This window comes from Natator depressus, chromosome 22 (genome assembly GCF_965152275.1).
Source record: "Natator depressus isolate rNatDep1 chromosome 22, rNatDep2.hap1, whole genome shotgun sequence".
Classification (NCBI taxonomy): domain Eukaryota; kingdom Metazoa; phylum Chordata; order Testudines; family Cheloniidae; genus Natator; species Natator depressus.
The window spans coordinates 15,865,718-15,882,432 of record NC_134255.1 but is presented as its reverse complement, the minus strand read 5'-3'; the positions used below and the strand labels follow the sequence as shown (position 1 = coordinate 15,882,432).

General features: G+C 52.8%; 1 protein-coding gene across 1 annotated transcript; it reads right to left on the bottom strand.

Annotated features, from left to right (window-relative positions):
• Positions 1 to 1,364: 1,364 nt before the first annotated feature.
• On the bottom strand, positions 1,365 to 16,409 carry TMPRSS5 (transmembrane serine protease 5). Its single transcript, XM_074936586.1, has 13 exons — positions 16,264 to 16,409; positions 14,066 to 14,189; positions 12,850 to 12,957; positions 12,112 to 12,234; positions 10,246 to 10,381; positions 8,748 to 8,861; positions 7,800 to 7,843; positions 6,499 to 6,661; positions 6,172 to 6,350; positions 5,533 to 5,631; positions 5,078 to 5,220; positions 3,202 to 3,354; positions 1,365 to 1,975 (listed from the first exon to the last, which is right to left on the bottom strand). The coding sequence occupies exons 1-13, from the start codon at positions 16,276 to 16,278 to the stop codon at positions 1,967 to 1,969; spliced, it is 1,410 nt and encodes a 469-aa protein (XP_074792687.1). The 5' UTR covers positions 16,279 to 16,409; the 3' UTR covers positions 1,365 to 1,966.
• Between the last annotated feature and the right edge of the window lie 306 nt (positions 16,410 to 16,715).

The following is a 16,715-nucleotide window of genomic DNA, read 5'->3' as shown; positions in this document are numbered from 1 at the left end:
TCTTCTTGCTGAGAAGGGATTTGAACTTTCATCTCCTGCCTCTCAGGCGAATGGCCTAAGTGCTGGGCTCGGAGGTTTTCCCATGTGGGGGGGTCTCTCGGTCTTTTCTGTTGCGGGAGGGCCGCGTTCCGTGACATATTCATTGGGACAAAGGCAAGACAGGCAGGCCTGGCTAGTCTAGTGGCTTGGCAAGCTGCCCAGCACGTGGGAGCTTGGGGTTCAAATCCCCTTCCTTCTTTCTTTCTTCTTCTTCTTCTTCTTGAAGAGAAGGGGCTTGAGCCGTGTTGACTTATCTGTCAAGTGAAAGGCCTAAGTGCCTGGTGAGTGGGATGTGGGGGATCCCTCAGTCTCTTCTATTGAAGGCAGGCCACTTGCAGTAAATATTACATGAGAATTGGGAAGCCCGCTCCCCAGGACTCCCCGTGTAGTCCTGCGGTTGGGCTCTGTGCCCCCGAAGCAGTGAGCCGCTGGTTCAAATCCCTTTTCCCTTTGTTGAGATCAAGGCTTGGGTCCTTAACCTCTTGCCCCGCGAGCGTTCCGCTTTCACTCTGTATTAACCGGGGCAAAGGAAGCTCTCCAAGCCCTCTATGGTACGGGGGTTAAGGTGCTTGCCTGCCGTGTGCGTGCTCCCGGTTCAACTCCCCTGGGTGCCGTTTGAGACGGGAGGGGGCACCCCAATCTCTTACCGCTCAAGCCTTCCACTTTAACTATATATTAACCGGGGCGAGCTAAGCTCTCAAGTCCCTCTATGGTACGGGGGTTAGGGCGCTTGCTTGGATTGCGGGAGACCCTGGTTTGCATCCCCGCTCGGTGGGACAGGAGGGCCTCTGGCGGGTGAGAGGAGGCCCCTCCTAGCTCAGCAAGAGGCCCGGCACAGGGCTTCTTGCTCTTTTAATTAAAGAGGAAATGCTGCTCTACAGTAAAACCCCCCTCTCACTCTTGTCCACCCTGATCAGGATACACGCCCAGGTTGTGGCAGACCCCAGGGCACTCCCCTGCTCTTTTGAGGGGTGTGAACTGGGGGCCGCCACCTCCTGGGGAGAGTCACTGGCGAGCGATCCCTGTCCGAATCCCCTCTCCGTCCCAAGAAGACAACGGCCTCTTGAGAAAGAGAGGGGCTTCGGACAAGGATGGCCCACCTAAAGGACGGTCGCCTAGGAGGCAGGAAATCCCTGTGCAAATCCCTGCTGAACGGGCAGCTGGGGGATTTGAACCAGGATCTCCCCCAACCCAGGCGAGTATCCTAACCACTGGACTAGAGAGTGAGGGTAGCCGTGAGGCCGGCCCAGAGCGCATTTAACTAAAGTGGAACAGCTTCAACGGGCAAGAGTAGAGTAAGCCCACCGCTATTCCAGAACGGTGAGTATAAAGGCACCAGAGGAGATTTGAACCCACATCTCTCACAGGCCAAGCCGATAGGCTAACCATTGGGCTATTGAAGGGGTCTGAAGAAAGTGCTGACCTAAACAGCATTTAATTAAAGTGGAACAACTTCCACAGGCAAGAGACATGAAGCACCACATAGCTCAGGGCGCAGATAGCAAGATTACATTTGATATCTGTCCAAAGTCCTTCTTAACGCAGGCCGAGGGGAGATTAGAACCCCATTGCACACAGCCCAAGCATGGGGCCAAACCATTGCACTAGAGCAGGAGGACTGTAGCAGCCTTTGTCCAAACATTAATTGTTTAATATGGATTAGCTGCAACAGGCAAAAGCAGGGACGCTGCCCCTCATTCTACACCAGAAAACACACCCGGGCTGCTGGAGATGCCTCCTTACAGGCCTTGGCAACAGGCAGGTTTTACAGCTCCCTCCATCTTTTCAGTTGATGCTGATCCACTGTAACTACATATTAACGGGGACAAAGCTCCATAGCGGGGATAAACTTGTTCTGGACTTTTCTTTGCTTGGCATGTCACCCTGGGGATGGCTCTGCTCCTTAAGCCTGTCCCTTGCTTTGTTCCTAGTGGCTCTGTTTAAAGAACAGACAAAAAGCTGTATCAGTTCCATGTTCTGGGATGGGAGATTCTCTGAAATCACAAGGGTCAATATTGTTGCTAATTTGGAAGCAAGAATAAAATCCTGTTACATAAGGTTGGTTGGGGGTGGGCGGGGTTTGGGTAAAGAGTGTAAATGGAGATCGATAGTCATCTCTGAAGCTCCATGTATCCTGAGATCAATAGAAATATTTTCATTAAAAATCAGAGAAATGAGCTCTTTTTGTGGCAATTTTCTTTTAAAAACAAAAAACCTCCCCCTGTCCTGTCTTGCATTCACACACTGCAGGGTGTTGCTGCACAGTCGTGATATTGACTAGAAACAGACCATGGAAAAAAGAAACTGACTTGTTCTGCCTCTCCTCCCATACAGTAAACAAACTTCCAGCAATGAGCTGGTGAGTAAGAGAATAACTTTCACAAGGCCCTGCTGTCAGTTACAATTGATGTGAGGAAACTCAGTGGGGGTTGTAGGCATTTTTTTTAAGCTCAGAGTCTCCCCTTTAATCTAATGTCCCCTGTAGCTTCTGTTCCTTGTTCCTCTCTGCATTTGTTGCTTTTGACAGCTCTGGAGAAGGGACAAGACTCTCCTTCCCCTGCCTTTGCTCTTTCTGTGGGAGGGAGGGAGGCTGAGATCTGAAGACCCCAAGCTGGTTGGAGGAGCACCGATGTGCTCAGGCTGTGGTGTCTGGATTCACTGGTGGTGTTTGTGCCTGCAAGATCCCAGATGTCTCACCTATGTTTCCCACAGGGAGCAGGGCCCTATTGGCCTTTTGGAGTATTTTTACATTCCTCTGTATTTAGGGGCATGTGCTGCTGATTGCCCTGTCTCTGGGCCTCTCAGCTCTCTGTTATCCAAAGGAGAGGAAGCCAGCTTGTGTTTCTGATTTCATTCCTCTGGAAGGCTCTTGCTCCAGAGGACAGAGCTGTTGACTTTCTCCCAGGAGATGCACTTGATCTATAATGGCAGAGGTATTTTAAAACCCACCTCCATTCCCATCCCCCTATAAATGTCTCCTGCAGAGCAAGGTTGTCACAGGGTTCAGGAAGGAATTTTCCCATTGGGCAGTGTTGACCAAAGAGCCAGGTTCTTAAGTGTTGGGTGGTAGCCAGGATGACAAAGCTGATGAACCAACACCCTGCTCTGTTCTCGCATCTCCTTGGAGGTCTACCCAGGCCTTTGTCCATTTGCTCCCATTACCTCGATGATATGATAAATCCAGTCCAGGAATTCAGCCACCTTGGTGTAAACCCCTGGGTAGTTGGGTTCAGCACATCCCGTGCCCCAGCTCACGATGCCCACTAAGCGCCAGGTGAGTTCATCTTGGCAAACCAGCGGCCCCCCGCTGTCTCCCTGCAAGACAGAGCAAGTGTCACGGTGGGGCAGTGCTTCTGTGAAGCTAGCAGGTGGGATTATGCACCATAGGGCTGCTCCTGCCCTGTGGGCCCTGTCAGCTTTGCGAGAGGCTGAAATGCAGGAAGGGGCAGAGCTGAGTTGCCTGCTGCTAGTACGTCCCCTTGGCATGAAGACGGCTAAACCCCAGCTCTGTTACATCATTTTAGTTCTCATGATTTTCCTCTCTCCCTTTCCCTCAGTCAGAGGATCTCAAAGCACTTTACTGGCCATTTTCAATCTATGCATCCTGGTGACCCAGCACCAGATCTTCAAAGGCGTTTAAATAAATGGGAGTTAAGCAGCAAAATACCTTTGTGAATCTGGGCCAAAATACTGTACAGGACTTTCCACGATGCTCTTCCTCCCTCCTGTTTAGGCAGCCATGTTGCAGCAGGAAGAGAACTGAACCATGCTGTGTGGGGCCCCTTCATCCCTGGGGGAAGATGCTGCTAGAAGGTGCTCAAGGAGCAGAAGCTGGGATTTGCAGACAGCTTGCAGAAGGGCCCCATGGAGGGTTCTTCCTCTGCACTGCTTCATTGATGCCCAGGGGTGCAGTAACACAGTACAGGAATGAAACCCAACAGCCTGAGGCTACCTTTGTTGTATGTGGTTTTTCCTGGCCTGATACATCCCTAACTAACGGACCAAAGATGCTGCTCTCGAAGGCCCAGGTGAACAAATGGAGTTAGATACCTAACTCCTCTCCAAATCCACGGGAGTTAGGCGCCTCAATCCATTTGTGACTCTGGGCCTAGCTCCCCCTAAGGAGCTGCTGTATAGCTTCACACCAACGATCTGCTCATTCAATGCCTGTCTCCAGCTGGGACTAGTGGCAGTGCCGAAGACGGGGCTAAATGCCTGTAATCAACAATAATGCAGTAGCCCTTCTTAAGCAACGTTTGCTTCTGACTACAGGATGTGTGGCTGTGGCTATCTGTCCTAAAGCCAAAGGACTGTAAGTGGAGGATGGAGGGCGTGGGGTGTGAATTGATCCTGCATCGTCCTTCGCTAAGGGCAGCTGTTAAGGAGGTGGGATTTATAACTTCCAAGCGAAAGAGGAAAAGCATGCTCGCTGCAGCTTGGTACCCTGGTGCAGTGGGGCAGCTGGGCAGCTGCCCTCTCTGTATAAAGGAGCATTAACCTAAACCATGGCGGTGGCTGAACTTCTATATTCTAGTGACCCGCTGTTCCCCAGGATGAAGGGGGCCTGTGCATTAGCTCCACGCACACCCCTGCCATGCCCCACTTCCCACCTCTGACACACCCTCCCTGGTTCGACGGAGGGCCTGATCAAACCCCATCATGCCCCCACCCTGACACCCACAGCCTCTCAATAGTTCTACACAGGGCACCAGCACACCCCCAACATGCCCCTGCGCTGCCCCTAAAACCGTCCCACCTCACCCTTCACACGCCCCCGCCCTGCCATGCCCTCCTTGTGCAGCACGGGGCCTGAGCATGCTCCTGTCATGCCCTCTCCAGTAAGGGGCTAGAGGGGGGACCCCTCTTCATTTAGATGGGGAGCCACGTTTCCCACCCTCTTCCCCATTTTCATGTACGTGATATACACCATGTGGGATCCAGCCCATGGTAAGCAGCATCACACTGTTCCTCAGTGGGGGAAAGGACCTGATCCCCCACAGCCTATTAACAACAGGGGTTGTTTTCTCCCTGCTCTCACCTGGCAGGCATCTACTTTCCCGTACAGGTAGCCAGCACACAGCATCCTGGGGGTGAGCTCACCAGAGTACATGCAGGAGCTATTGCATTTCTTGGTGCTGATTAAGGGAACAATAGCTTCCTTCAGCATCTCAGCAATATGAACTGGATTTGAGGAAAACAAATGAGAGAGACAGTTTAACCTGCAGCCCTGGTGGCTAGATGCTGGGGTTTGCACTCAAGGCACAGTGGGACATGGAGCATTACAGACACTCTTCATCTCCAGGGCTCTGGGTGTTGGGAGGAGGAGAGGGGTTGGGCTGCGGGTTGGGACTGAGGACTGCAGGAGGTTTGGAGATCAGAATTCAGTACTCTCTTCTGGACTCAAATATCCCCTCAGTGAGATGCTGCCTTCGCTCGTCTTCATTTCAAAAGGGAGCTACAAGAGAGCTCTCCATGCCTCCTGGAGCTGCTCACCGTGTTCAGGTCTGGTGTAGCCCCAGCCGGAGATCCAGCAGTGGGTGCCGTGGGGGAAATCCTGACGGTACAGCGGTAAACACACTGCACGGACGGTATCTGGGGAGAGAGCCACGTGTGAGAGCACCACCAGCTTGGGATGCCCCTCCCAGCACACAGCACAAACAAATTGAGAGTGGCTCCCAGGAGCAGCCAGCCTGGAGTGAGCAGGGGTGATCTAGTCCTGAGAAGTGCAAGTGAAACACCCTTGCAGCTCTGCTCCCTCTGGCTCCAGGGGCTGGATTCTCCAAAGAGCTCAGCTCCTACTGTGACCTTTACAGCCAAATCCCAGCTCTTTAGAAAATCTGCTCATTTTATTCACTGCATCCTTGGGAGACAAGGTCTTGCAAGCGTTCTGTCCCATGTGCCATCAGCAGAGGCCCCGGGGCTTGCCTGGGGAAAGCTTTCTCTCTGCTGCCCACAGCTCTCCATAGCTGGACCAACCCTCATTCTGGCACTGCCCCTGCGATCGACACAGGCCACCAGCGTGGGAATCAGACCGTTGGTGGGTGGCTCCCTTGTGAATGGAAGCCATGGGGCTGCTCTGTGGGGATCCCCCGCCCCCTCCGAAGGGGAGATGGCTGAAGAGAAGGGTCTCACCGGAGAAGTTCAAGGGCGCTGTGAGTTTCATCAGTGCGATGTCATAGTCGTGACTCCTGTCGTCATAGCGGGGGTGGTAGATGATTTTCTCCACCGCCGCCCCAGCCTGCTGTTGGACTGACACGTGAGCGATCATCCCGGCAAAGACCAGCCAGCTGGAGACCTGAGGCTGCCTGTAACTGAGCAGAGACATGGCCCACCTGTTCCTCTGGGGCTGAAGTATTGCTGGGGTGGCCAATTCCCCACTCCTTCCCCGGCTGAGGGAACAGCCGTGCTCTGCGCTAGGCTGCCCTCCGAGGCCTCCAGCTCTGACAGTCCCAGACTCACTTGTGCACGCAGTGAGCGGCCGTGACGATCCAGTCGCGCGCCACCACGGAGCCTCCACAGACGTGTTTGGAGTTGAGGTATAGGCTGGCCTGCCACGGCCAGCGTCCCAACGGGGCCTCGCTTCCACCCACGATCCGGGCCGCCCTGGAGCGCATGCCACACTCTGCAAAGGGGGAGAAACATTAACCTGGTGCCCCCAAACACCTCAACTGGGAGTGGGGGAGGGATGGGCAGCAAAGGGTGTCCGAGAAACCGCTGAGCGGAGCTTTGCCTTGGGGCCGAAGGGAGAGAGGGAAGGTCTTTGAACACCAAGGCTGGGGGAGAAGAGCAGGAGAACAAAGAGTCAGGAAATGGGAGACAAGAAAGGGAAAGCAAGGCAGCAGAGAGGGGAACAGCTGACAGGAGTTATTCCCCAGGCATGCTCCTGCTTCCTGGCTGTGCCCCACTGATGTCCCTGGCTCACCCCCCACAGGATGTCAGGGATTCAGGGTGGCCCCAGCTTTCTCCCTTTCTTCTGCCACCTGTGCTGTTCCCCATGTGAAATAACCCAGAGAAACCCACTCTAATCCCTTCTGTGTGCTCTGAGCTAGTTCCAGGACCTCTGCCTTCCCACCCAGTCACCTAAACCAATCTCCTCCGTGTACGAAATGTCCCCCAGCCAGCACCACTGAGCCAGAGTGGAGAGGGAGCAAGAGAGAACAGCGGGGAACGCAGGAGTCCCACCACTCCACCTGGGCCTTCTCTGGGCTTGCCTCTTGCCCGGCAATAGCCCTGGGCCTCAGGGGGAGAGTTCAGGGCCGCAGGTTCCTTCTCTGACAGAAGGGGCTGCTGAGACGGTTAGGATTTTAGATACTGGGGAGGGGGCGCTGATGGCACGTGCTGTTAATTGCACAGTAGCTATGCCATATGGACAGGAGGGATTTGGGAGCTGATGGTCACGTTGCTGCAGCCGCTGCAAGCAGACCCCAGCTATGAAATCACACGGACAAAGGGGCTGCTCCAGGGGCTTCAAAACCATCCTTTTTCCTTTTCTTTTCTTGCTGCTCAGCCCGCTGGGAAGCTAAATCTTCATCCCACCCAGACAAGCTGGTTTGTGCTGGCTTGTTACTGCCCACCCAACACTGAGGCTGCTGGATTGGTGAAAACCACTCTGTGAGGAATGACACAGGCTTTGCAAACCAACACCAGGGCACTCAGTGTCTGGCTGACCTGGGGCTTTTGCTAATTAACAGAGGGTCTATAATAGCACAAGGAATGCAAGAGACTTCAGTGCAATGTGGGGACGGGGCTAAAGCACTTACCGGAGCATTTCAGAGCCACAATTCGCCCTGAAGCACAGCTGCTCCTGCACAAGAATAAAATCAGGATTCGAAATAAAGTTCTCCCAGAAGTCTGCAGCCATGAAACACAGAGCTGGCCCATCACGGGGTGGCCCGCCTAGGAATGGCGACCAGCCAGATTCACCCAGGATGCCCAGAAAGCGGATTCTGATAGGAATAATCATCGCGCCCATGGAAGGCTTTTCACCTTCACAGCACTTTGCAAACGCAAGCTGGTGCACGGCAGAAAGCTCACATGCGCAACGACAGGGGCTGTGGTGCTGCGGCAACAAAGCAGAGTTGTTCTAAGAGGGCTAGCGGGCCTGTCTAAAGGTCTGCACGTCAGCTACCCTGTTGGCACTGAGGGTATCTCTGCTCTGCAATCAGAGGTGCGATTTCAGCACGTGTAGACGTGTGTGACTAGCTCAGGGAGCATTAGCCATGAGGCACAGACTGTGCAAGCCCGTCTGCGACCCAGGGTCGTTATTCTGGTGGCTAGTCTGTGCTGAAGTCCGCGCTGCCAAAGCTTTGCTGCTCTAGGTACTCGCCCTAGCGAGAACAAAGCGAGCTCAGATATGCCCACACGTGCTGAGTGCAGCACAGACATCCCCGCTGTGTAAGCATCAAGCTGGCTTAAGTCCTATTTCAGCGGCATGACCAAAGCACCCAACGCTGTGACTCTCCCTGCAGCTGTGGCTCCTGCCAGTGCAGTCACTGTGCTATTTGCCTTTCCATTTGGCGTCCTTTAGTTGCCAGTTCAGATTTTCTCCCTCCCTCCATATTTGCTGATCTGAGTCAATGCCAGCTGTGCAGAGCCTGGCAGTCACCTCCAGAAACATGGAGACTTTTTCTCAGACCATACAGCCATGAAAGGACCTTCTGTTCAGTTCCCCCAATGGCAGTCCTGCTCTCCCCAGCTCCATCACCCACCTGACCTGCCACATGTCTTCAATGCTGCTCTTCTGGTTGAGCACAATCTGAACAAACTCTTGCGTATCATTCACCTTGACATCTGTGAGGTTCACTCCTTTGTGATGGGTGAGTCTGCAGAAGCAACAGCAAATGTCATCACCTAAACACAGAGAGAGATCAGAGAGCTCACCTGTGCCTCTGACATGACAGTGTTGTTATGGTCATACTTTCTTCCTCTCTTCTGCACAGAACCATTGTACTCTAGTTTATACATGCTAATTCTGGCCACTGCTCACACAGAGATGAAAGGGCTAAATATAATAACCATCACACACTGGGAAGACGAAACCCTTACCCTGCCATGTTTCATTGAATCACAGTGCTTAAACAGGAGGACTACCAAATACAGACACAAAAAAACAGGCTTCCACGCACGCAACTTGAGTTCCAGTTTTGTCTCTCTCATTTACCAGGGGCAAGGCCCCTGTCTGAAACTGCACAGCACACAGGGACATCTAGTGGCTAAATAATAATATTGCAAATGAACATACACCCCGGCCCTTACTTTACATTCTAACCCCAAAATCAGGAAATAGGTTTGCTTGGATCACTAAAGTATATTTTCAGATGCTACCATCACTTTGCTAGCCTTGCAATGTAGACCGCATATGAGTACAACAGGAGACAGTAATAATACTGTGTCCTTCGCTAACGCCTTCCAAGTGAGGATCTCAAAACACGCTCCAAACATGAACGAGTTCATCCTCACTTGGGAAACAGGTGAATATTATGATCCTTGTTTGAAAGATGGGGGAAATGAGGCACAGAGAAAAGAGGTCACAAGGGAGTAGAGGAGGTAGAATTAAAACCCAGGAGTCCTGCTTCTCATTTATGCCAGAAAACCATCCTCCTCATCTCTATGGGGATGTTCAGCGGAAATGCACAGCCACAGAACAGCAGTGGATAGGAGAACAGTAACATTATATCTGGGAGTGACTCTATAGACAGCAATGATGTAAGGGCTTAACCCAATTTCCAGGGAAGCCGATGGAAAGATAATTCCACAGTCCATGATTCTGTAAGCTTGGGAAGCTGCTATAAAAGTCTCAGGAAATAAACCCAAGCTACAGTACATCTAGCATGGGTCAAAAAATGCAGATTGTTTTTTTCCCCACAGGAAATTTTTTCATTTAAAAAAAAAATATCCGGTGAAAAAATTTAAATTTTGCAGTGAAAATTCCAACCCCCAAATGGTTTGATTTGGGGGGTTTCCTCCCTTTTCCAGTGGCAAAATAGAAAAAGGGTGAGAAATGGGACTAGCACAATGGGACACCATTCTCAGTTGAATCTAGGCCCCAGTGTAATGCAAATAAATATCAGTAACTCTACGGTCCCTGGCTCCCACCCCTGTGCTCTGATCACATTACTTCCTGCAATATCTTCATAAAAATGGCAAATCAAAGACCTGTACCTGAGACTGGCCGACTGTGTCTATGCTGAGAGGAGCATCACTTACTGGAGATATCCCAGCTGTCTACAGATCAGAGTCCCCAGGGAGAGATTCCACCGCTCGTGACATGCCAGGAGCCAGCCGGGCCTGCCTTCCACCTGCACTTCCAACAAGAAGTTTCCCGTGTTTATTCTGAAAGATACTAAAACCATTTGATTAAAAACATCCTGCAAGCTTCCTTGCGACCAGCTCATTGCAAAGGCCCAAGCCAAACACAGTAAAGTCCCAGTGACTAACGAGGGACAAAACCATCCCCAAGTCTGGCTCTGCAAAGTGCCCCAGAAAACCTTTGGGGCTACTGCAAACCACGCCTGGACCTTTCTGTGTGTTCCCCGGGCTCAGGGGGTGGCACTGCTGGGTACTGGCAAAGCATTCTGGGTAGTGCTATGCAGAGGGGGCTAACAAGCTTCCCCTTTGCTTCATCATCACTCCAGTGTCACAAAAACAAAGAACTTTGGGGACTTTGGGTTTAAAGGCAAAAGCTGAGCAGAGCGTGTTTGAGTGAAATAACAGCTGCAAAATTAGTTAGAGGCTGAATCCGAGATACTTGCTACTTACATAGCACTTTCCACTTAGAGATCTCTAAGCACTTTAAATAGCACCATTAACCCTATCCCCATTGTAGAGGCAGGCCGAGCTTGGTGTCCCAGAGCGATTGTGCTGGAGCAAGCATAGAACCCACTGCCTGTCCTACACCCAGTCCAATGAACCACAGGCTCCTGCATTCAACCTGCAATTAGTATCTCAGGGATCAGAGTAACAGCGTGTTAGTCTGTATTCGCAAAAAGAAAAGGAGGACTTGTGGCACCTTAGAGACTAACCAATTTATTTGAGCATGAGCTTTTGTGAGCTACAGTTGCATCCGATGAAGTGAGCTGTAGCTCACGAAAGCTTATGCTCAAATAAATTGGTTAGTCTCTAAGGTGCCACAAGTCCTCCTTTTCTTTTTATCTCAGGGACTTGATTACAACTCCATTGCTGTAAACTGGTGACTTTGTGACACGCCCCATCCCAAGGGCTAGTTTCAGGTGGGATTAAAACAGGGGCAGAGGTTACCTCTTGGGTGTGAGGGTTGGAAAAGGGGGACCAGTGGAGAACAGGAAGGGGGACATGTTTGGAGCACTGATGCACCCATACCGAACAACCTGTGCGGAAAGAGGGGAAACCCCCAGCCGAACGGGGCCCAGACACACTGATCTGTGGCGACCTCAGGAGACGGATGCGGAGGGCTAACGCTGAGCCCTAGACAGCAGGAGGCGAGGGAAAGTCATTCACACCATCGTTGGAACCACAGCTCACAATCTGCTCAGCCCCCACTTTAGGGGGAGTCAGAATCAGGGGGTCAGTAAGGAGGGGTCCAGCTCCCTGCTCCTCTGCTCAGAACAGAGAGAGAGCTCCCACTCTTCTCCCTGGCTTGGGTAAGCAGCATGTCCCCCCTCCCGTCCCCGTCCCCCTGCTCCTCCACTTCCTGCTTCGCTCCCCTTTAACCACTGGGCTCAGCTGTCAGGTTGCTACTGTGATGCCACAGCCCCAGAGAGTGCGAACATCCTCCAGGGAGCGAAGAGGGAGGCCAAGGCCTGGCTTTTGACTGCAAAACTCAAGGAGAAAAACAGAATGTGGGGGAACTTTCTGGCCTGTCATGACAACGAGAAAGGGGCAGGCAAAGGCATAGAGACAGCCTCAGTCTTTGCTTTGCTTTTGACCTTGAGGAAGGGAAATCTCCTTGTCCTTAGGTCAGACAGGCTGGATTCCAGGGGGTTCCACAGATCACTGTGAGTGAAAGGTCCCGCTGAAGGCACTAAGTGACACATCCTCTCCACAGGGATCCTGGCAGCGAGGAGAGAAGGGGCATGGTGAGTAAAGATCTCAAACCTCTCCTGGGAGCCATGGTGACAATGGGCTCGTCTTCCCCGGCGTCTCTGCAGATCGGGATCGACTCTGTGTCCTGCAGGGGGCTGGAATCCTGGTCCGACAGGGGCGCTGTCAGGAATTTCACTTCAGGAGAAAGTGCAGAGGACTGAGATGTGATTGAACAGAATAGACAAGGCCCCAGAGCACACGTTGTGGGGAACAACCCTGCACTGGCGCCGAGGGGGTTAGATATACCCTTAGGGCTTGATCCAAAGCCTGCTGAAGTCAATGGAGAGATTCCAGTTGATTTCAGCTATACTGAGGCTGATCTATTATTTGCACTACAGTAGCACTTGGAGGCCCAACTAAGCTCGGACCCCCACTGTGCAAGGTGCTGTACAAACACACAGTGAGAGACGGTCCCTGCCCCGAAGAGCTTACATTGAAGCAGACAAGACAGACGCAGGGTGGGAGGGACAACAGGCTCAGCGAGGGGAAGGAACTTGCCCAGGGTCACGCAGCTGATCATGGCAGACCAGGACTAGAACCCATTCCAGTGCCTGCAGCACCACGCAGCCCCCTGTACTCTCGCTTCCTGGGCTTTGCAGCTGGGCTTTCCCATGCCTAGTGTCTGTGGTCCTGGGACCCTGGTGACAATTTGCTCATCACTTGCATGACCCCAAAGTCCTGCTCTCCATTTTGGCCACTGGTCTAAGGGCGGTTTTGAGAGAGGTGAGGAATTCCCCAGGAGATACAGACCTAGAAGCCACATCCCAATGGCTGCCCCTGCCAGCAGCCCGATGGCCCCAAGCAGCAGGAGGCATCTCTTGATGGGGCAAAGGTTTTCCAGGGACGTGTTGGAAGAATCTTTAAAAAACAGAGAGAGGGGGAGGGAGGATGGATACTGAACAAGTTCTGGGTCTCATTGTCTTCTCATCTGTGGCACAGTCTGGGGCCCTATCTAGCCCCTTGTAAACTCCCTAGCTCACCACAAACTCTCCTTTCTTCCTATGAGGATAAGCCCAGTGGTCCACCATGCGCCAAGGTTAGTGCCCAGGATGGGGCAGCGGGTCTCAGTCCCTAACAAGACTCCCCAGGGTGAAAACACAAGAACTAAGAAGGGATCCTTCCCCTGTACATCTTCCATCTGGCCAGAAAACACAGTCAAAGGCACAGAAGCAGCAGACTCCTTTCAATTAAAGAAGCCAGGCTAGTGGGACCAGGCAACCTACCTACTTACTAACAGCTGGCTGCGTCTCCGGAGAGGCAACATCTGCAGCATCTATAGCTCACAAGGGAGGCTCTGAGTCATTTACATGAGCACAAGAGGCGGTGACACGGTGCTGCACTGCAAACGCTTGTGAAAAGCATGTGATCTTCAGATCGGCACACTGGAGAGCCTGTCCCACTTGGCTGCATTTAGCAATGCAGAGTAGACTGGCTGGTTGGACACCTCCGACAAGGGGCAATTCCCAGTGACCTTCTCCAGGAGATGTGGGGAGGGGGCAGGCGACGGTAACAACCCGCACGGCTACCCCAGCACGCTCCATGCAGGGCTCTCTAGGCCCTGGACACTCGGGGTTGCTGAAGTGAGGGAGGAGTGGACTGATTTTTCAGGCTCAGGAGGGTATTTTCCTTTCCAAAGGTAGAGGTGAGGGTTAGGGCCTGTCGACACTGAGAGTGCAGCCCCGGGAACGGCAAAGAAAGCAGCCTCAGCTTCCGCCAGTTCTGGGGTGAGCACGGACAGCTGCCCGAGATTCCCGTCAGTGTGGGATTCCCACGTGAGGCCCCTCAGTCTCTGACTGCTTATCTCCTAGGCGAGGGTCAATGCAGCCGCCTTGATGTAAGCAGGTGTTGTGGGGGTGCCAGTCCTGGCCCGCTCTGCATCCTATGTGTTCTGTGGGCGCCAGGCGTAGCAGAGAAACCCCTTATGCCTCACGCTGCCCCAGATGCCCCATCCCTGTGAATAGCTCACCACGTCCTGCTGAGGTCTGAGTCCTTCCCATGTCTCTTGGCTCTGTTGTCTTGGCCCCCTGGCTTTGGCCAGCATCCCGAGGGCTATGAAGGTCAATGGAGAACTGGGCAACTGGTCCAAGACTCTAGAGGGAAAGAAACAAAGATCTGTACAAATCTGGGGCCACAGGGAAGTAATCAGGGGAATGGCCCAAAATGCACTGGTGGAGGTGATTCATGGCCCAGTCACTCGTGCTGGGCCCAGATCCGAAAATCCACTTGGATAGATAGGTAAATAGCCAATGCACCCTATTCCCCCGTCGAACCAACCACAAAGTCCCTATCCTGCAGGCCCCAGTGTCCAACTGTCCTGCCGTCTCCAAGTGGTCAATGAAAACCTCACAATACCCCTTAGAGAGGGGATCCTAGTGGGCATGCTCAGAGAGAGAGCTCCACCAATGTGGTTCTAAACTGAGAAGATGGAACCCCTGGCTCAAGAACCGGGATCCGGTCCCAGCTCAGCCCAGAGGGGAGGCATAAAGCCAGAGCAGTTTGGGAACAGGCATTCCCTTTGTTCTCAGTGGAAGCCTGAGATATGGGGGGTGGGATCCCAGGTCCTAGGGGGAAGGATGGGAGAACGGAGCACTCCCCTGGCAGCCCTGTGTGGGCTGGGTACAGCCGGTCAATACACAGGGGGAACTCTCTGGCGGGAAATACAAAAGCAACAAAACATTTTCATTTCGTTTCAAAAATGTTCACCGAACGTTTTCCAGTTTCTTTTTATTTTTTTTTTAATGAAACAACATTAACCCCCTGGGGAGGAAAATGGGGGAAACAAAACAACTGCCCTACCCCCAACACTGAAAACATCCTAGGTTTTCTTCAAAAAACGATTTTGACCAAAACAAAGAGTTTCCATGAAAATGCTCATTTTGCTCAAAAAATGTTGTCATGAAATGTTTTCCACCAGCTGCCGTGCTGGACAGCCTGAGGCTGTCCTCTACCAGCTGTGCTATAGAGCACGCCAAAGCACTGTAAGAAGACCTAAGAAAGAAAACAAGCTACTTTATCCAGCAATCTGAGTGGGGCACTTCCTGCATGCGCACTCACATACACATACACACACACACATCTGATGCCTGCTGAAGAGCCCAACGTTCAGTTTCTTAGCTTTCCATTTGCTTCTTCAGTCACAGGCTCTTCACTAGTTTCCAACCCACAATTCCTCCCTCCCATTCGCTGGACCGGTCGGATGCGAATGTCAGAGCGCATTAGATCCTCTAGCGCAGAGGTTCTCAACCAGGTGTCCAAGGCCGCCTGGGGGGGACACAAGCAGGTTTCAGGGGGTCTGCCAAAATAAACCAGAGCTGGCGTTAGAGGCGCTGGGGCCCCGGGAAGAAAGCCCAACCCCCATCGCACGGGACTGAAGTCTGAACCCTGCTGCATGGGCCTCAAGCCGAAGCAAGTTAGCTTTGCAGGGCTCCCTGTGGCGTGGGGCCCCGGGCAATTGCCCTGCTTGCGACCCCCTAACGCCGGCCCTGGCTTTTAATGTACTGGATATGGAGAAAACCAGTTGTTGTGGCACAGGTGGGCCATGGAGTTTTTATAGCCTGGTGTTTTTGGGGGGTGGGGGTGGGGGGAGGCTCAGAAAGAAAAAGTGCATTAAAGGAACCCACAGAGCTCACCACTTCCATACCAAACTGCAGGCCCTCTTAGCTCCAGGCTGTGCACCACCAGACAGCGCATGGTCGTACAGGAGGTAAAAGCTCCTTACCATGACAGCGGCACTCAGGGGTGAGAGCGTGCGGCTAATTCACCATCACTGCTCCACGGGGCCAGCGGCTGCTCTCTGACAGAGGCACAGCACCCGGGCCTCCCGTTAAACACGCATGCATGGGCTAGACAAAGCCAGCAGCTATGGTGTCACAGTGAATAGAGCTGTTGTTTTCCCAGAGAAGTCAGGAGGCTGCCAGACTGGTTTGCCCACCTCCCTACAGTCTGCTAATTGGTGCCTGTAATAGATAAGGGGGCAGTCGCTTAGCAACGTCCCACCCTCCTCCCCATGCCCAAAAAGCATGCCACTCTCGGGGCGCCCCACAGGGAAACTCTGTCACTCCGCTGGATTGAGGGTTGAAAGCGACAGAGCAATATTAGCCTTTGTTGAAATGTTTCAGATCTCAGCCCTCTGGTTCATTTTGATTCTGTTTGGACAAGACTTACCTGCAGTGCAGCCATACTATTCCAGGTGCTAAATAGAGAGCAAGATCAGCTGCAGCCTATCCTAGCCCCGTAGGGTTCAGTTCATCCATCATTTAGGAAGATGGGATCCTCTTTCCTGAGTCCTGCGGCACCAGCGCCAAGGGCACGTGGTGGTATTAACTCTGGATCAACAACTCCCAGCAATTTCTGCTCTGGTCAGGTCGCTGGCAAAAACTCCAGGAGTTCTGTCGCGGTTAACACGGCGCATCGGGAGCTGTGTCTTGGGCAGGTTTCACAGCAGCCGCAGAGCGTGATATTGTGTGGCCCTGTGCATAGCTGTCCTGGGGGCCAGCTGTCACACGCCACAAGGCCATTTCCATTGTCTCTTTCTTCCCTCAAAGTCAGCCAGCCCCTCCTGGGCCTTGCAGCCCGAAGGGGCCTGATCTAATGGTTTGACAAGGGGTTTCCTTGAA

Coding starts and splice junctions, on each gene's coding strand:
- TMPRSS5 (XM_074936586.1), bottom strand. Junction 7,844..8,747: donor GAAGACATGTGGCAGGTCAG/GTGGGTGATGGA, acceptor ATTCTTGTGCAG/GAGCAGCTGTGCTTCAGGGC. Junction 5,632..6,171: donor AGCGCCCTTGAACTTCTCCG/GTGAGACCCTTC, acceptor CTCTCTCCCCAG/ATACCGTCCGTGCAGTGTGT.